Source organism: Leuresthes tenuis, unplaced genomic scaffold (genome assembly GCF_036924035.1).
Source record: "Leuresthes tenuis unplaced genomic scaffold, fLeuTen1.0.hap1 SCAF_3, whole genome shotgun sequence".
NCBI classification, from domain to species: Eukaryota; Metazoa; Chordata; class Actinopteri; order Atheriniformes; family Atherinopsidae; genus Leuresthes; species Leuresthes tenuis.
Window position 1 is genome coordinate 12,745,517 of NW_027325357.1, and position 16,872 is coordinate 12,762,388.

The 16,872-nt window shown below is 38.8% G+C and overlaps 1 protein-coding gene across 3 annotated transcripts in view; it reads right to left on the reverse strand.

Moving 5' to 3' along the window:
* The window catches only part of itga7 (integrin, alpha 7), a 36,018-nt gene that overhangs the window by 2,940 nt on the left and 16,206 nt on the right, over positions 1 to 16,872 (reverse strand). The window contains exons 4-25 of one of the 3 annotated variants that reach the window (XR_011915179.1): positions 16,405 to 16,660; positions 15,262 to 15,393; positions 10,149 to 10,356; positions 8,910 to 9,106; positions 8,534 to 8,622; positions 8,304 to 8,431; positions 7,815 to 7,910; positions 7,631 to 7,692; positions 7,214 to 7,383; positions 6,758 to 6,904; positions 5,919 to 6,034; positions 5,143 to 5,329; positions 4,967 to 5,041; positions 4,526 to 4,605; positions 4,330 to 4,407; positions 3,911 to 4,013; positions 3,446 to 3,661; positions 3,009 to 3,125; positions 2,739 to 2,852; positions 1,990 to 2,088; positions 1,637 to 1,762; positions 638 to 802 (exon numbers count right to left, since the gene is read on the reverse strand). Coding sequence is in view for 2 of the 3 variants with exons in the window: in XM_072381869.1 (XP_072237970.1) it covers positions 1,637 to 1,762; positions 1,990 to 2,088; positions 2,739 to 2,852; positions 3,009 to 3,125; positions 3,446 to 3,661; positions 3,911 to 4,013; positions 4,330 to 4,407; positions 4,526 to 4,605; positions 4,967 to 5,041; positions 5,143 to 5,329; positions 5,919 to 6,034; positions 6,758 to 6,904; positions 7,214 to 7,383; positions 7,631 to 7,692; positions 7,815 to 7,910; positions 8,304 to 8,431; positions 8,534 to 8,622; positions 8,910 to 9,106; positions 10,149 to 10,356; positions 15,262 to 15,393; positions 16,405 to 16,660 (2,796 nt within the window). In the remaining variant the exon portion in view is untranslated. Of the gene's footprint in view, positions 1 to 637; positions 803 to 1,636; positions 1,763 to 1,989; positions 2,089 to 2,738; positions 2,853 to 3,008; positions 3,126 to 3,445; positions 3,662 to 3,910; positions 4,014 to 4,329; positions 4,408 to 4,525; positions 4,606 to 4,966; positions 5,042 to 5,142; positions 5,330 to 5,918; positions 6,035 to 6,757; positions 6,905 to 7,213; positions 7,384 to 7,630; positions 7,693 to 7,814; positions 7,911 to 8,303; positions 8,432 to 8,533; positions 8,623 to 8,909; positions 9,107 to 10,148; positions 10,357 to 14,465; positions 14,574 to 15,261; positions 15,394 to 16,404; positions 16,661 to 16,872 lie in introns of all 3 variants that reach the window. The other 2 variants (XM_072381870.1, XM_072381869.1) reach the window with 2 other exon arrangements.

The following is a 16,872-nucleotide window of genomic DNA, read 5'->3' on the forward strand; positions in this document are numbered from 1 at the left end:
TTTATCAGAGTAAAACAGTGTTCTGTTGACTCACAATTTATTACATTTCGATTGGTGATCTGTTTTCAAGAAGTTTACTTGCTGAAAAGCAGAAATAACCTTCCATGCTGTAGTTTTCACAATGATACACAAAGCAGGGCTATTTCTGTAACTCTGCAGGTAACTCATTAGATTTCAAAGTTATTCCAAAACACTCATCCTGGTTTTCTACTCTTTTCTTTTTTAACTACACAAAACCTACTGTTATTCTACAGTGATTTACTGCCAATACTACTAGTTCTGCTGCCTGTATTTCAAAGGTATTCTATAGTAAAAGTTTAACAGTGTACAGCTAATAGATGCTAAATCTGCAAGCTACCCCTGCCTCTTCAAGTTGACAGTAGCCAACATGGAATTAGCAACCAGCTTCTATCTGTTTAAGTTGAAGCACATCATTTATATAGAGTTAAACATGTTTCCTTTGTCATTAAACTACATCAGTAAGGGTTGTTCAAGGATGGAAAAGATGCACACCAACATTGTTTTCTCTCTGTTGTTATATGTGTGCCAAAAGTTTGCTCATATTTCATGCTGTAATGAACACCACCGGCCTCAGAGTGGGTCAAGGAGCAAAACCATTGTGCGAGAGGATTGTTACCGCTTGGAGGGAGAGGAGGAGGGGAGAGCAGGCCAGATGGACATAGTTTTGATATTATAGTTCTGATGCCTGCTTCTCCACCTCCGAGGGTTGGACCCCCAAATGGGCACGGTAGTACTCCGTCTCATAGTGTGGGCGACGCTCGCTGCGCTTGAAAAACCCACACTGGGACATCAGATCACCCCAGGGAAGCGGGGGAAAAATGAGAGATGCAACAGAAAGGGGATTCAGGGACAGACAGTTCCAGATGGAATTGAAAGGAGAGGAATGAGAGACAAAGGACAAACACAAGTACAGAAGAGAGGAAAAACAGATGAGAGTGAGCTAGAAGCAATAAAATGATTACAGGACAGTTCAGAGCAAAGATGAGAAATAACTAGACTGCCTTGGTGAGTGGGAAGAAAATGGTAGAGCATTGCTAAGTGTAGTGATTGGAATAATGCCAGTGATACCTTTGCAGGGTGCTAAATGTAGTGGAAAGCGAGAAAGAACATTTGCGTGAAGAATGTAATTACTGATGTTCAAATTAGAAGCACTGGTACTTTCCGTCCATGCTTATTTTTCTAGTCTTCTAAAATTTCAAACAAAACACTATGTTTTCTTGTCCTATAAATAAACATAGAAACACAGTATCAGACTTAAAAAAATTTTTGTTAGACAAGCATCTGTCTAATAATCTAGTGATCTCACAACAAATAAGCATAATAACTAATTATTACTAGTAAGAGTATTTTAGCAACAACAGTGATGCACTTTTAAATGAACAAATTTGCAATCTATTATCTTATTTACTGTATTGCTATCAATTTTCCATCATTTTAATGTTCCAACATAAAAATGATTGAAAATTAAATTAAATGAAAAATTATGAAATGAAAAAATGAAATGAAAATTATTATTTCCTAAAACACTGAAAATCAAGAGACTGTGTAGTATCAAAGATGTATACAAGGTCTGTGTGTTGTAAAGTTCTAGAGAGAGCAACATTTTACGTGTTACCTTCCATAATATGCAGACAAGGAGAGTAAGCAGTAGGATGCCTGCCAGGATGGCTATAAGGATGATCCACCAGGGGATCCTGTACTGGTCAGCAAGTCCAAGTTCGGGATAGATCATCACTGGAATCTGGAGAGGAAGGGAGGATGAAATGTTCAACAGTGACACAGGTGATAATCTTTCACAGCATGAGATGAATTAATCTATGAGTCATGACCTCATATTTTTGTTATTGCACATAAAGTGCTGCCAGTGCACTAAATATGAGAGCCTATATGATCCAAACATCTGATATCTAAAAGGAAACACAGCTTCAACGTTACAAATAAATGAAAAATATTAAGTTTTCTAAGTACCTGTGCAGCTGCTTCCCTGAGGACCAGGTGCTTGATGCTGGACTTCACGGTGATGTTGGCTCTGACAAGCAGCTCCAGAGCACTAACTGATGAGAACTCCTGAAATACACAAAGACAGAGACCAATAGCTGTCTAAACGTTCTCTTGAATATCTAATAAACCATACTAACTATGGATACACACATGCATACACACTGCAATCACACTACTGACAAATAGGACAACATTAACAGATGGTAGCGGTCCATATTCATCTGTCCTTGTGTCACATTGACTTTGCCCTGAAATCGACAATATTCATTTGCAATTCATTTTGAAATACAGTTCAGCTATTTCTTATAAAGCATACAGTGTCTCAGTGTTTCTCTGGCATTAATGGGAAAATAAATGACAAATATTATCAAATAAGCTATTGGTCAAATTATTATTTTAGCATTATATTTCAACCAGAGTTTCACAATGTCATCTCTGGAAGTAACAGTTCAAATCTTCTGTTCTACATGCTTTTGTTGTAGTTTATACACTCCAAGCTCAGAGACATAAGCTTTCAGCCAACAAACACAATGGGATAATAGCCGAGCCCATTACATCATATAAAATCGATGCGCCTTGAGTCACTTTTCACAGACATTAATCCTGTATTTAGATGACTTTGAGTGCCGGCTATGTGAGTAACAGTGAAACTGAAGTTGAGGTGGAGTGTAATACACAGAGAGGTGCTGATGTCATGAGAACGGGATTTGTTGTACCTCTATGAAACTGCTGTTCCACAGCCTGGCATGGATCTTGAGGACAACCTGTCCAGAGAAGCTGTGGAGAGGACACTGGAACAGCACACAGCGTGCCGACCCGAGGAGGCAATCCTTGAGAAGAAAAAGATAACTGAGCACAATGCCGTATAATCTTTATCAAACAGTTAGAATAGCAGTGAAAATCAGAGGGAACACAGCCTGTATCTCTACATTTGTGCATCTGTATTTTAGGGATAACTAGTCTCGATGAAATCTGCAGCTCTGTACCAGTTTGAGTGACTTGCGTCTCTCTGAAGCTGCCACAGCTGGCGTAGTTCGCCCCACGCTGCCTTTTGTCATCTCTTGACCTTCCTCCTCAGCATGGGAGCGGCGTTTTCTCCTGACCTGTGGAGAGTAATGTAATGATGTACATTCCAGGAAAAAGCTTTTCGGGTTGTGTTAATTGTATGTGATGCAAATTATAACACCTCAATTCAAATTCAAAAGCAAAGTGTTAAATTGGGACTGTGATCGTGCTCAATCTTTTTAAGTGTGTGAAATCATGAAATGAATGAATTCCAGAGGATGCAGTTTTGTGTTCTAACCTAAAGCAGAAAAGGAAAAGAATCACAGAAGCTGTAATTTTGGTAACTAGAGTAATCTCAACACATTTAATTGGTTAAGTATGTTTTCTGCCAAAGTTAGAAATTAACCGCTCTGCCTACCGCCTGATCAGCAGATGATGGAAGTTCTGCAAGAGAGGAGCTCTGTAGGTTCAGAGGATTCAAGGCTGCTGTGGAGGTACAGTGTGTATCTGGGTGGCCCTCAAACTTCAAGCTGGCAGGATACAAGAGCCATTTCTCATTGGACAGCCCATAAGGCCACATTATGTTGAGGAAGGCAGAGCCGAGCGTCTGAAGAGCTTTCCCAGGATTTGCAACCTGACAGAACAAAATGCATACAGTGCATGATCTAAACAAAAAGTTGCAATTATCAATTCCATTCCTTGATCATTTTTGTTTTAATGAACACATGATTAGATAAGGTGAAAGTAATCCTGTACAAGTCTTTTAGGCTCACTAAATACAACATATTAAGATGATTTTTTTCTTTCTTATTACTATTTCATGTAAATTACAGCTAGTAATGATGTTAAAAATCTCCCAGACACACACTAATTCTGCCCTCACCACAAATTCAAAATCTACGGGGCTGCCGATGTCCTCCAGGCTGGTCATGGCGCTCTCTCCCTTCACTGTCCCACTGTAGAACAGCTGGTGAGGACGAGCCAGTCTACAGTAAAATGTGATCAGATATGTGCATCAGTCAGCTGCATTCACTGCCATAACTTCATGCAACTATATGAATACGTAAAGTTGTCTATTAGTTGAATTCTGTGGAATTCCTTATAGATATGTCATTTGACACTCATGCTGTTGATCCAAAAGGTTTTAGAGATAGCCTATTTCTCAGGCTAAGTTAGCAAAAAAATTATTATAAAAAATCATGTGCTACACAAGGCATCTAGAATATTTCTATTTGTTGGAGTTCTGGATTTATGTAAAACATCATACATCCTAAATGAGGAGTTGATTAACTGTTTACTCACCCACTAACAGACAGAGGGAGCTCTATCACAACTTTAGCAAAAGCTTTGATGGGATGCAAGTCAGACTGCTCACTTATACTGAGGACAAAACAATGAAGATCAGATTAAAGAATTATTCAGTCTAAACAGGCCAGACATGTGCACTGAGATGACCACCTGTGACATTTTACTGTCAGGGAGAATGTGGAGAGCTTACGTCGTCAGTAGGAGGTCTGCTGTCAACTCTGTGGTCTCTATGGTAATGTTTGATGTGCTCAGGTTGATGGAAAATTTCAGCTTAGAGACAAACATACAGAAATTTATGAAGTGAACAGATAAAGTATTGTTTACATGAAGTAAAAACATATCTTAGTCTGACTATACATGGTGTTGTTGCTTGGCTGTTACATGAAAAGATGATGTTTCTAACTAGTTTAGATGTAATGTTGCTCTGTCAAATTCTCACATATCTGAGCAAATTCTTGAAATGATGGCATATCCATGCATTTAAAACAAAAATGGTTTCAGATTCTGCACTGAAGGTGTTAATTAGATTGTTTAATACAGGGGTACTGTTTCATGTTTAAGATATAAGTGTTGAATGCACTGTGTACACATTACAAACTGTGCAATTTCTAAATCCAAAACCTTTTTTTACCCTTGTATTTCGTTTGACAGGGTTTCCCAGGTCACATTCAACTTGGGAGCCATTCTGGTTTGCTTGACATCTCATCTGCAGTAAGAATATCAAACAAATACTGTAACATCAGAGGAAAAAAACATTTTGATTTCTTGTATATAACACCATCCCTCAAATACCAGTTGAAGACACACCTGTGGTGGGACCCTGGAGCCAGCATACGACAGTGTGTTTGGAAGGGAGATAAGCAACTGAGCAGCATGAGCGTCATCGCCATCCTCCTCAGGGTAAAGAGGGTCAGAGGGCATATTGGTGACGATGACCTCTAACACCACCAACCGCTGGTCTGACAGAGAAAACACCTGCAGATCATCTTCGTCTCTGGATGAAGGAAAAGAAGGCAATGGGGGACAGGGATTAAATATGTTCCTATACTTGATAAGAGTTTTAAAGTTGTTTATTCTGCTCCATTATGACACTTTGTCTTTTTAGGTCCTCATTCAGAGGTTCTCGGTGAGGCTGTTTCCTATAAGATGATGGTTATCAGGATTATTATTCGTGTTTAAAGCCAAGAGTACGGAATTATAATTTTGCTGTATTCATTTTAAAAGCTGTTATCCATTATCATGCAGAATATGTCTCAATTGACCTTCTGTACCTGACCTAAGTTTCCTAAAGAGGTAGAGTCTGCTCTTGTTCACAACCTCAGTGTTGCATTTCCAGGAGCTATATGCATTTTTTACATTTCTTTAGAATAAATGAATGAAATGATTTAATAAGTGGTATCATTTTCCCATAGTAATTGATAAGGGAGCTATATCAATTCCCCTTGGAGATTAATGAAGTATGATTCAACTCAGTTCAGTTCAACTCGATACACAAAACTGTGTTGAGTTGGGGTTGACAGGCAACAGGACGTGTAATCAAGTCCAACAGCTCACACAGAAATGTGTGCAGGTACAATACTAACCTTGGCAGAGGGGTGAAGTAGTCAGAGTTCAGGGGTCGGGTTCCAAACTGGTACCTTAGCTTCAGGTTGCTCTGGCAGATTTTGTCGTTTCCACATCCTTCTCGCAGAAAGTTCACCTTCAGAGTTGCAAGCAGACAAATGTCAAGCTGCGGGTGTGAGTGTATTCTCCATCTAGTTTAATGTTTTTGATACAAAGCTAAACTGGGTGTTAGGTATAATCATTTGAATAGAATCAAGCAGTAAATGTTAACAATTGATAAGCAAACTGCATTCAATCATATCAATTTTTGAAAAACAACTTAATCAACTTAATAAATTTAATCATTCCTGCTTGGCTGAGAGTTATATGGTTTTCTTATGATGATACAGCCCACTATCGACAAATCCAGTCACTGGACATTGAAACATTGACTATTTTCACTTTTTTTGTCATAAATAATTACTTAAATTAATTGAAATATAGTTAACATAAAAAAGTAGGAAATGTGTACCGTCTATCAGTTTCTATGCTAAAATACATGTGCTTGATAAAGATCTTACTGTCAGATTATTTCCATCAAAACTGCATTCAGCTGTGGTGCATGTGAAGTAATCTTTTCACAAAAGAATCCAATACTCACAATGCTGATTCATTGTATTTCGACAACAGTGTTTATATCCTAACCACACAACATGTTATATGTCATAAGTTTGGCTTTAACCAGCCTTTATGAACTTAAATCAATGCAGAAAGGTATTGCATAAAGTGATGGCTTATTTATACAGTAATCCAGGGGTAGCAGACCATTAAAATGAATCCTCACCATAAATCTATTTTGTTTTCTTTTGTTTTTACAGACCTCAGAGTGCACCGTATTCGAGGGAGAGATATTCAGTATGGGCAGCAGCTTCTCCAACTTCTTGGCAGAGTGTCTGCGTGGCGGCACCGACTTGATATTATGTGTTATCGCCAATGATATGGGACGCAGTTTGTCACGGATGTTCTCCTGCATGAATACAAAGTAAGGTAATTAGTGGATATATCTAAATATAGATATATTATATCTATATCTGCATAGAGATATGGATATGGATACATCTATATCTATTATATATAAATATATAGTAAAGAATCATGGTGTAAAAATGGTGGATTTTTGACTCACAAATGTCAAAACAAGTCATGAAAGGACAAACATTCAATGCAGCGTTGTATACCTTTGACGCAGCTTAAGTGAATACAACACATCTGATTTCTGACTATAAAGGTAAAAGAAAGAATCAAAAACAAGAGCAAATCAATAAGATTCACTGACATGCAGCTGGAATTCAGCAGTGGTGCACACAGGGCTTCTTTGCGAATGCAGCTCTACTTCTTCTGTCTGTGTGTACTCCGGCTCCAGTGAGCTGCGGCCCAGGAAGTTGACACGGTGTGGGAGGCCCAGCTTCCTGCGCTCAGAGTCGGCTTCAAAGCGGACCACAAGGGCTTGAATAGAGCAAAACAGCAGTTAACACATGGAGGGAGACAAATGGACTGACTTACAGAAATGTTAGGGCACAAGCTGAGAGCAATTAAGAAGAACAATTAAGTGAATACAGTGTACACAGAACACTGTATTCATGTTACCTCACAAATACGGTTACTTTCAACTGAAAATAGAAATAACCCCTGTCACTGGGTGATACAAAGTCCCAGATGAAAAAAAGAAAAGAAAAAAGAGCGTGTGACTTACTGATATGGGGTGAGTAGTGTCGTGAGTGGGTAGTAAAGGCGAAGCAGGCCTTTACCTCCATACTTAACAGAAAGTTGGTGGAGAAAAAAAATAGATAAATGTTGGCAGTAGCTTGTTTGATACGTTATGTTTTTAAATTTAAGGTTAAGCTATCCTGAAAGATTGCCACAGTCCCAGTTCTTACCAGACTCCTTCCCTGCCCTTGCAGTTGTGATGCTCCAGATCAATGAAAGAAGGGTCAATTGATATCTCTCTGATTACATGGATGACTGGACGAGACCTTGTGGATACAGAAAGACACATCAAGGGAGGGAATCATAACTAAGAGGTGGCAGCAGGACAATAACAATGCAAAATGTATGACGACACATGTAACTCAAATATATGTTTGCAACATAGAGAAGGAATGTCTATCTTATCCTATGTTTTAAGGTTATGTTGGCACTAATGGACTTTATTGACAAGGAAGAGAAGACAGGAAAGTGGGCAGAGAAGGGAGAGTGATATGCAGCAAATAGTCGAAGACCAGTACTCGAACACAGGCCTATGAGGAATTATAGCCTCTGTACACGGGTTGCCTTAAAATTAGACTTTGAGTTAAATGACTAAGAATAGATAATGTTTGTGGTAAAAATGTCTTTGCAGATCTAATGTGAGTGAAGTCTTTTTTCACCTGAGGAGAACCACTGAATCATTAAGAGAGCCCACTGCCACATCTGGGTAGTGGTTGTTGTCAATATCCAAACCACCTGAGATGGAGTATCCAAAATGTTGCACATCAAAGTTACGGCCATCCAGAACCTAATGGGATAAAGATTTTATGTGCTCAGTGTCACTCTTTCTTTCTTTTAGTCCTTTTAGCTTCATCTCTTTGTTAAAATTCCCTCCCAAATGTTAACTTACCTGAGCAGGTTTAGTTTCAATTCCAGCACTTGAGCCTCTGTAGATGAAAACTTTTCCATCTCCATCAAATGGGGCTCCAACAGCAATATCTGCACAGATGTAAAGCAAACTAATTTTTCACAGTTCTCAAACTACAGGCTCATGATAAATTGTGTACAACTTGGCTCACGTCATTATAAATCTTATCTGAGTTACGTCATTCAAACACTTTGAATCCACAGAATTCTAAAGATAGGCAGGAGAAAATTATTATCTATTAATCTATTTTATGTTATTGTTCCATTTATTCATCATAAAACAGCAATGACTTTTGTTATCAGTATCTGGAGTCACTAATAAGAATTAGGATTCAATAAATACAAAGCATTGCTCAAACCTCCGTATCCATCCTGGTCCAGATCTCCAACGTTGCTGACCGTCATCCCAAACATGGAGTCATATGTCCCATTTAGACGAATGGGTCGAGCCTGATCATCCCAGTGACCAAAAGGGTTTAAATATACATAAACAGCCCCACCAATCTCTGCTTTACGGTCAAAAAAGTTAGGCGCTCCAATAATCAGGTCTGTCCAGCTAGGGACAAAAAAAATGGGAAGAAAAGAGAAATTCAAACAACTTCAACGGATAAAGGTCTTTTTAAACCAAACCCCCACCTCAAATTGTATCCTCAGTTTTGTCTTTTGAGATACATTTCAAAGTGGCAAAATCAGGCATCTCATTTTCTTTCAGAATTTATGCGTTTTTTATGCAAATTAAAGGTCTGCAAACTGACAAAATCTACAGTCAACATCAAAGAAATATATTCTCTTTCACAGAAAACCCCTGAACTGCCTGAAATGCCTCATTAGCTGGTGAGGCTTTTTGACATTTGCTTATCTACATCGTTACATAACACGTTTTGATGATGCCTGCAGAAGGTCAAGCAATAAGCATGTGCCTCTAGATCCCCAGTAATTGATCAGTCAGCTAACCAGTCAGAGCAGACTGAACCTTTTAATAGAGCAGCCTTGAAGAAGCGTGTGCTAAAATGCAGCATTTGAGACAGAACATGACAAGAGGTGCTGCAGCAATGTACAGTATGTCGTTATTTTCTAACATTAAAGTATCTTAATATCTTCTACAGATTCCCAATATTAAGTTAAGTAAACAAAAAAGCTCAATGTGGAGTCTTTTAGAGGCTTTTTACTTACTTTTTTACTGTAACAACTATTGGTCGTTTTCAGAAAAAAAAATAAGAGAACGTTATATATTGTCAAACGAACTAAGCATTTAATTCCACCCCCATCATTATAAAGGAATATGTAAATAAGATTCTGATGAGAGGAGTTATTATGAGAGTATGAGCAGAGTGAGATTTGGGTTCATCAGTACTGTTTGTTTAATTAATACTGTTTGTCTGATATGCAAAAACTCCAAGTTTGAATTTCATGAAAGTTAGTGGAGTAATGAGCAAGGAATCCACCCTTAAAATTCTGGTGTTGATCCAAATAACTTTATTTTAAACCTGTGGAATAGAGATGCACTCCAACATTTTTATAGTATGATATTTCTTCTTTTGTTCACACTGGTCATGCCGATCAGTTTAATGAAGATTTCACATTTAGCCATTCCTCACCCATCATTGTTGAGATCCGTAGTGGCCACTGAGTACCCAAATGAGGATGCCAGCTCCTCCCCCCAAAAGATGTGCTGTGGCACCAGCCGGTACACGTTGTCCTTCCTCAGCAACAACACAGCCCCTGTGTGATTGGCCCGAGGTGCACCGGCCACAAAGGTCAGCTCCCCAAGGCTCATTATCCCCATGGCTGAATCTACAGAAAACCCTGGTCGAACAAGAGGAGGTTGAAGAAGAAGGAAAAGAAGAAGGAAGGATGGGAGGGGGGGTCAAGGGTTAGTACCGACCATGGGATTTAGACGCTCATCTCCTCTCAGTGTGCAATGTTCTACTCATCTTCTTACTAATGAAATGTGTGCTTCAAGTGATTATTGATTTTATGCCAAACTCATGATGAGTGTAAATGTCTCATGTGCTGTGTTTGCAAAAGGGTGGTGTGTCTGCTGTTAAAAGCGAACAGTAACAGAGGGAGATGCATTGGCCTTCATCTAATGTCTCGTGAGATCCATGATGTTGTAGTTCTGCATCAGTTGCCTCCAGTGAGGGCAGTGTGTAAACATAGCAGTAGGGCATTAATCAGATTTATTGCTTAAAGCATCTCCTCTATGGTGTGGGTGCCTTCTGGAAACAACATTCTTTTGTGTCGGTATGTGTGAAGGAATGTGATAATGTGCCTGCATGGAGATCAGATGAAGCAAAGAAGTGTGTAACAGAGAGGTGAGGAGGTACATTTATAATAATATTGTGCTGAACTTTTCTTATCAAGCTGTGGAAAATAACACTAATCATTCCCAACATTCCACCTATATGCAGGCAACCACATGCATTTGCTTTTCTGTTTTAAACACAGGCAGAGGGTGTGTGAAGGAACATAATCCATGTGGGCATTTGTTAGTTCTGAGTAAACATGCAAAAGGAGACCAAACAGACACAAACAGTGAGCAACTCCAGGGTGGCAGGTGTGGAATGCAACACTGCAGCTCCTGTAAAACTAAAGGATGGACACAAGGTGCGACTTCTTCCTCTCAGGGTGGCTTTTACATGCATGCCTGCAGCAAGGTCATTGCAGTAAAACTAAATAGGTAATATAAGATGAATGGAGCAAAAGGTTTTTAAAAGAGAGTAGGACGCTTCATGAGCCTAGAAAAGACTAGACCAGCAGTGGTAACCATAATAAACTGACTAGTTTAACTTATTTACAGGTGAAAAAATATATTTTAAACAGTGGATGGAATCTAAAATGTTTTTGTTTTACCTTAGTTAGCAGGTACTTTTATCTGTAATCTCTTTTTTATGCCATTTCATAGTTGTTTTTGATCTCATCTAATGTTCACCTGTAAATAACTTGTTATTAACTTTAACCATTAGAATCTCATTGTCAATACATTTTATAGTTTAAAATTCATGTTTGTTTGGTGTGGGGTTTTTTTGTGTTGCCTTCTGCCATATTTGTCAGAACTTGATTAATAATTTAAGTGAAATTGAGATAAAAAAAAAACCTCTCCTTTATCTTCTGTTTTTATATTATAACAACTAGATGAATTCTTGTCATCATGCAAAAGTTTTACATTAAATACCTTATAATAAACTAGAGCGGGCAATTTTTCACACAACCACCATTTTGCTAGTGGCAGTCTTCTCAGTGTTGTAACCACCTGGTATACAATAACTCTTCTCTAAAACAGGCTTTGTGTCTTTAGAGGTTGCTCGTAGAGCATTTGATTTGGCCTTGATGGAGATAAAAAGGATGTTTGCTTTTATTCAGTAAGACATTGCCTTCAGAATGAATGGTTTAACTGTTGATATATGATCAAATTACAGGAAAACAGCTAAAATCATGTGACATTTGACATGCATAGGTTGATATGAATGGCTGCAAATATCAGTTTCTGTAATTTTGGGAAGCATGCATAGGTGTTGCAAATCATCTGGTTAGGCTCAATGGAAGCATGTGAGTTATAAATGAAGGCTAAAAGGTCATGCGGGAATTAGTGTTGTCAAGGAGACGGCTCAATATGGAAAGGGCAAGAAGGCTTGGAGGAATGTGAATAAAGAGATTTATAGTGGATCCCCACACTTAGTGAGGAATAATGACTGGAACCCAACAATAAAAACGAATAGGTCATGTTAAGCCAAGGCTTAACTAAGCTAACTACAAATGAATAATACCAGGACGTACATAAAAATGTGTCTCACATCGCTTTCTTTAAATCAAAATGCAAATCTTTCATTATCTCTCTGATACATCTCTTTCATATGGCTGTAGTTGTATGGCTCGTTGAGTCAGTCCACCACTTTTGGTGGATATGAGATTGCAATGAAACCCTCTGATGACCCCCGTGTTTTATATTTTCATAACAATTCAATTTCACGTTCCTATCCTTTTACCCACAAAAGAATTTTAACAATTGTTATTCTTTTATTTTTCTTTATAGAATCATCATTGTAAAATACTCTTTACATTAACCTCACTCAAGGTGTTCCCCAACCTTTTTGTCTGATGGCAGCTTTGATGGGCGCCATCCCTTTCCTGTTACTATGGATGGATTAACCAGGGTGGATGGATAATAAGACTGTATTAAAGATTGACATAGCTATCATGTCATTGTGGAAACACATCACAGTGCAACATCTCTTAAAGCTGTATGGGGTGGCTCCAAAAGATTTCTGGCTCTAATCGACTCTGATTCAAAATGTCTGCCATTAAATAATGACTATATTTTTAGTAACTTTCGTAAAGTTTTTAGTAAGACTCACTGCGTCTGATCAGCTCACTGTTATTTGTTTTAAGAATAATTCCATATTTAGATCAATACTAGGCTGCAAAGAGTGGTATGTTTGTGTAAAAGGGTTTCATAAATGTATCTTCTACCACGTGACTTATGAATAAATTAATTAATGAATGGATGAATGAATGAATGTATGTACACAAGAATGAAATAATGTGGGCCAGATATTGAACTTTTCATAACACAGTAAAAAAAAGTAAATATTAATACAAATATGGAAGAAAATACAGAAGACTGAACTAATTGTCCAGCCAGAAACATAGAAGAATTGGGTGCAGTGAGAGTAAACAAGCAAACGGGCATCAGTAAAACCTCAAATGAGGGAAAACACTGTTAAATTAAATTAACATAGGCAAAGCCAGGCAACAAAGAACACAACAGACCTACAATATTTATTCTATTAAGCAACTCTAACTATGCGCTGCTCAGCATTTATTCACTGAAACTGTAACTATTCCAGTCACTTTTGCCTCTGATTGACGCACCAAGTCTTTCATTCTTTCCTAATCATAAAAATGTTCTTGAGATGTTTGCACCTTTTTTTTCCCTCAAATTTAACATGTGCCTTAAAGTACAGCTGGAAAGAAATGCAACTATTGTAACCATGTTAGCCTTCAGACATTAGAATTATTCCTCAGATTTCTTAAGGAATAAGTTTTTCATTGGTGTTTTCAAACACCAAATCAAAGTGACGAACCAGCATGGACGAGGGGTCTGGTCTTCTTCACTTCACGTGGTCATGTTGTTGTGAAAGAGTCTCTCGTTTTGTAGACACGAGGATGACAAATGAGATTTTGCGTGCCACTTGCCCTCTGTCATTACTGCCATCTCCCTTTTGGTGCACTCAATCGCTATGCTGAACAGTCAATCCGAGCTCTCTTACTGACAGACACAACACTGAGTTTACATGTTTAGTCTGCTGGGGAAAAAAAAAACCTGACAATAGCTATACTTCAGCTGGTACTTCACAGGCGCTCCAGATGTGCCCGACGGCCAATCATCGACTCAGTGTATTAGGGCTCATACTCTTGTTTGTTAGTTAAACCCTTTAACACAGTTTAGTTTAGTAAAACCACAACAAGCAACAGAAAAACCACCACCAAGATACCCTGGAAAGCTTCATCTGGACAGACACATGCAAACTGACAAATGAGCTCAACAAACTAAAGACAACAAAATCCTACAGACAGAAAAGACAAACACCCTCCTGCTACTCAAAGAGACAGCCATCTTTTACATTAAATGACTTATCAGAAACCAAACCAGAAAAAAATATTTAATTCCATTTAATTAAGTTGTTTGAATTAACTTAATCTAATTTAGTTTCACTTGATTCAATAAACCTACAGTTTTGAATGGTTGTCTCTATGACAGCAAAGACGTTCCTAAAATGTAAATAGATTACACACTAAATTCTAAATAGATATGAGGTGGAATTAGCAGGAACAATTAAGACAAAGAGGAAACAGAGACTACGTCCACTACAAGCCCAGTCCGGTCCAAACAACAACACTCCAGGCCTACAAACCTAAGTAGCTATTATGAGCTACATCCTCATATGGTGTGGGCCGCTTGGAGGGCTCCAGAGTTTTGTACAGCAGTGCATCTTCAACGGGGCTAGCCATGAACAAGAGCCCTATGGCCCAAAATGGGGACAAAAAGACAGAGGGAGGAGTGTGGGAGGGGAGTGATGGGGTGGTGAAATGATGAGGGAAGAAAAGGGGAGAAGGGGGGGGGGGGGTGCTTGTGAGGCAAGTTGTGATTGATCGGTGCTTTGTTTTTGTGATGCTCCAGTGGTTTCTCCTGCAAAACCACTGGGCACCTGGTGGAGAGATGACATTTCAGGCTCAGACTGCACACCACCCACTTGACATGTTTTCCTGTTCTCAACTTTTCAGGGAGTGGTGGCTGCAATGAGGATAGCATCACTGTCATTGGGTTGATGCATACAATATTTTCCTTGTTTGCCCAAGAAAGGGAGCAATCGCTGGCATCATAAGAATTTGTGTCAGACCACAATTAGCCGTTGGCATTTTTGTTATGTCCACCCACTGTGAGAAAGTGCTCACAAAGTGAGGTGGAGTCATATTCAGGGTTTTATGAGTCATACACTGATACACTCGGCCAGAAATAATCTCCAAGGAATGAGCAGGACATTCAAAGAAGTTTTCCCTGCACCAGAGAGGGAAATTTAGCATTTGCTGCGGATCCTGTGGTTAAGTCAGCCATGTTTTGGTGCAGTTTGAGCCCTGGTGTCATCCTCCCCAAGCCCTCTCTTTCTCTACTGTGCTCAGGCAGCAGTGAGCAGGGAGGGCGAGTCCTACCCAGGTAACTGTGGTAGGGCACAGGGATGAGCTGGGCATTAAGTTGTTTCTGATCTGCCACCTCGAATGGTCCGTCGTCATAGAAACCGAGATCAAGCAGAGTCTGGTTTAAGAGCTGGACACGCATCTCACCTGAAAAGGAAATAGGTGAAGGCACAGCAAGGCAACAAAAAAACAATTGGTCTTCATTTCACATAGCACATACAAGAACAGAGATACACACAGACGCAGCGCCTCCGAAATCCAGACTTCGTGCTGATGCTTGTCAGCATGTAATACATACTTATCAACACAATGTCCTTTTTGATCGATTTGTATACAAAAAACAGACATACTTTGCTATTTACATGCTACTCATGCTACAGTTTTGATTATACTGGGACATTGCAAAGTAAAGATGAAAATTGTCTGCAATGTGCTTAATTAGGATTGCAGACATATTCTATATATCTCCAAACATCCTCCATTTTTCTGGCGTTTAGAGGAAACCAAACAGCCTGTCTCTAGCATTGGTCACAAGAAAAAACAGATTCAGCATTTTGTCACTTTCACACTGTGAGTACATGATCATAGTAAAGAAATTTGGCCATCACAGACAGTTTATGTCTGTATAAATATGCATATTCTGCACTGTGGATACTTTGGAAACATTCAGCGAATGCAAAATTGAGTCTACCAGTCTCAATATAGACTTTTATTTCAGTTTTAAAAAAAGGTTAGATCTGTAAATTAAGACAATAAGCAGTCCTGTTAGTTTTCAGACCTCAGTTAAACAGTTAACACAGATTGTATTTGACTTTGCAACAGGATATTCTTTTTTCACCCTCTTTAAATTGTCTGCACATGATAATGTGCAGGCACTCATTAAGCTATAAAAGGGGGAATTATTACAAATTAGTTAAAGTAGTCCCATTTCCAACAAAGTTAGGATGTTGTGTACTTTTTTGAAAGCTGTTGTAAAAATCTTTCCCATTTTAATTAATCTTTATGAGACAATAGTGTGGTTTAAGTAAAGTGATTTTTATCTATACAGCCTCAAATCACACAGTGAAGATTTGCCTCGGAGGATTTTTAAATTGGTAAAACATACAGCTTCTTGACTTCAACAAGTAAGGCTCCTCTTGTCACAGTCAGACACATTACCTTTCCAGTTGTATGTTCCAGGAGCCCCAAACAGAATGTAGTTATTGTCTGGACTGAAACTGACAGACAGGCCCTGCTGACAGAAACCAAATTGCTCATGTCCCTGCGGCCGACCCTCACAGAACTTCCATTCCCCTCCATCCAGGTCATCTCGCTCTGTCAGGTCCTCACTCAGGACATAGCAGCGTCCAATGGGATCCCGAGTCTCTGAAGGTTTACTCACACGTTGTCTTAGCTCATACAGGTGAGCACAAGTCTGGTGAAAAACAGGAAATCGTATGTTTAGAATATCATCTGGCTAATCAAAGGGGTATTCAATACTTCTGACTTGCTCTGAAAGTAGTCTTCATCCTTGTAACAGGTGAACCAATTTTGCAAATGTGTCGTCATTGTTCAGATATTTTTGGGTAAGCAGCAAATAATAATGCCATTTTTATGATCCCAGGATTTTTTTCATGTACTGATGAA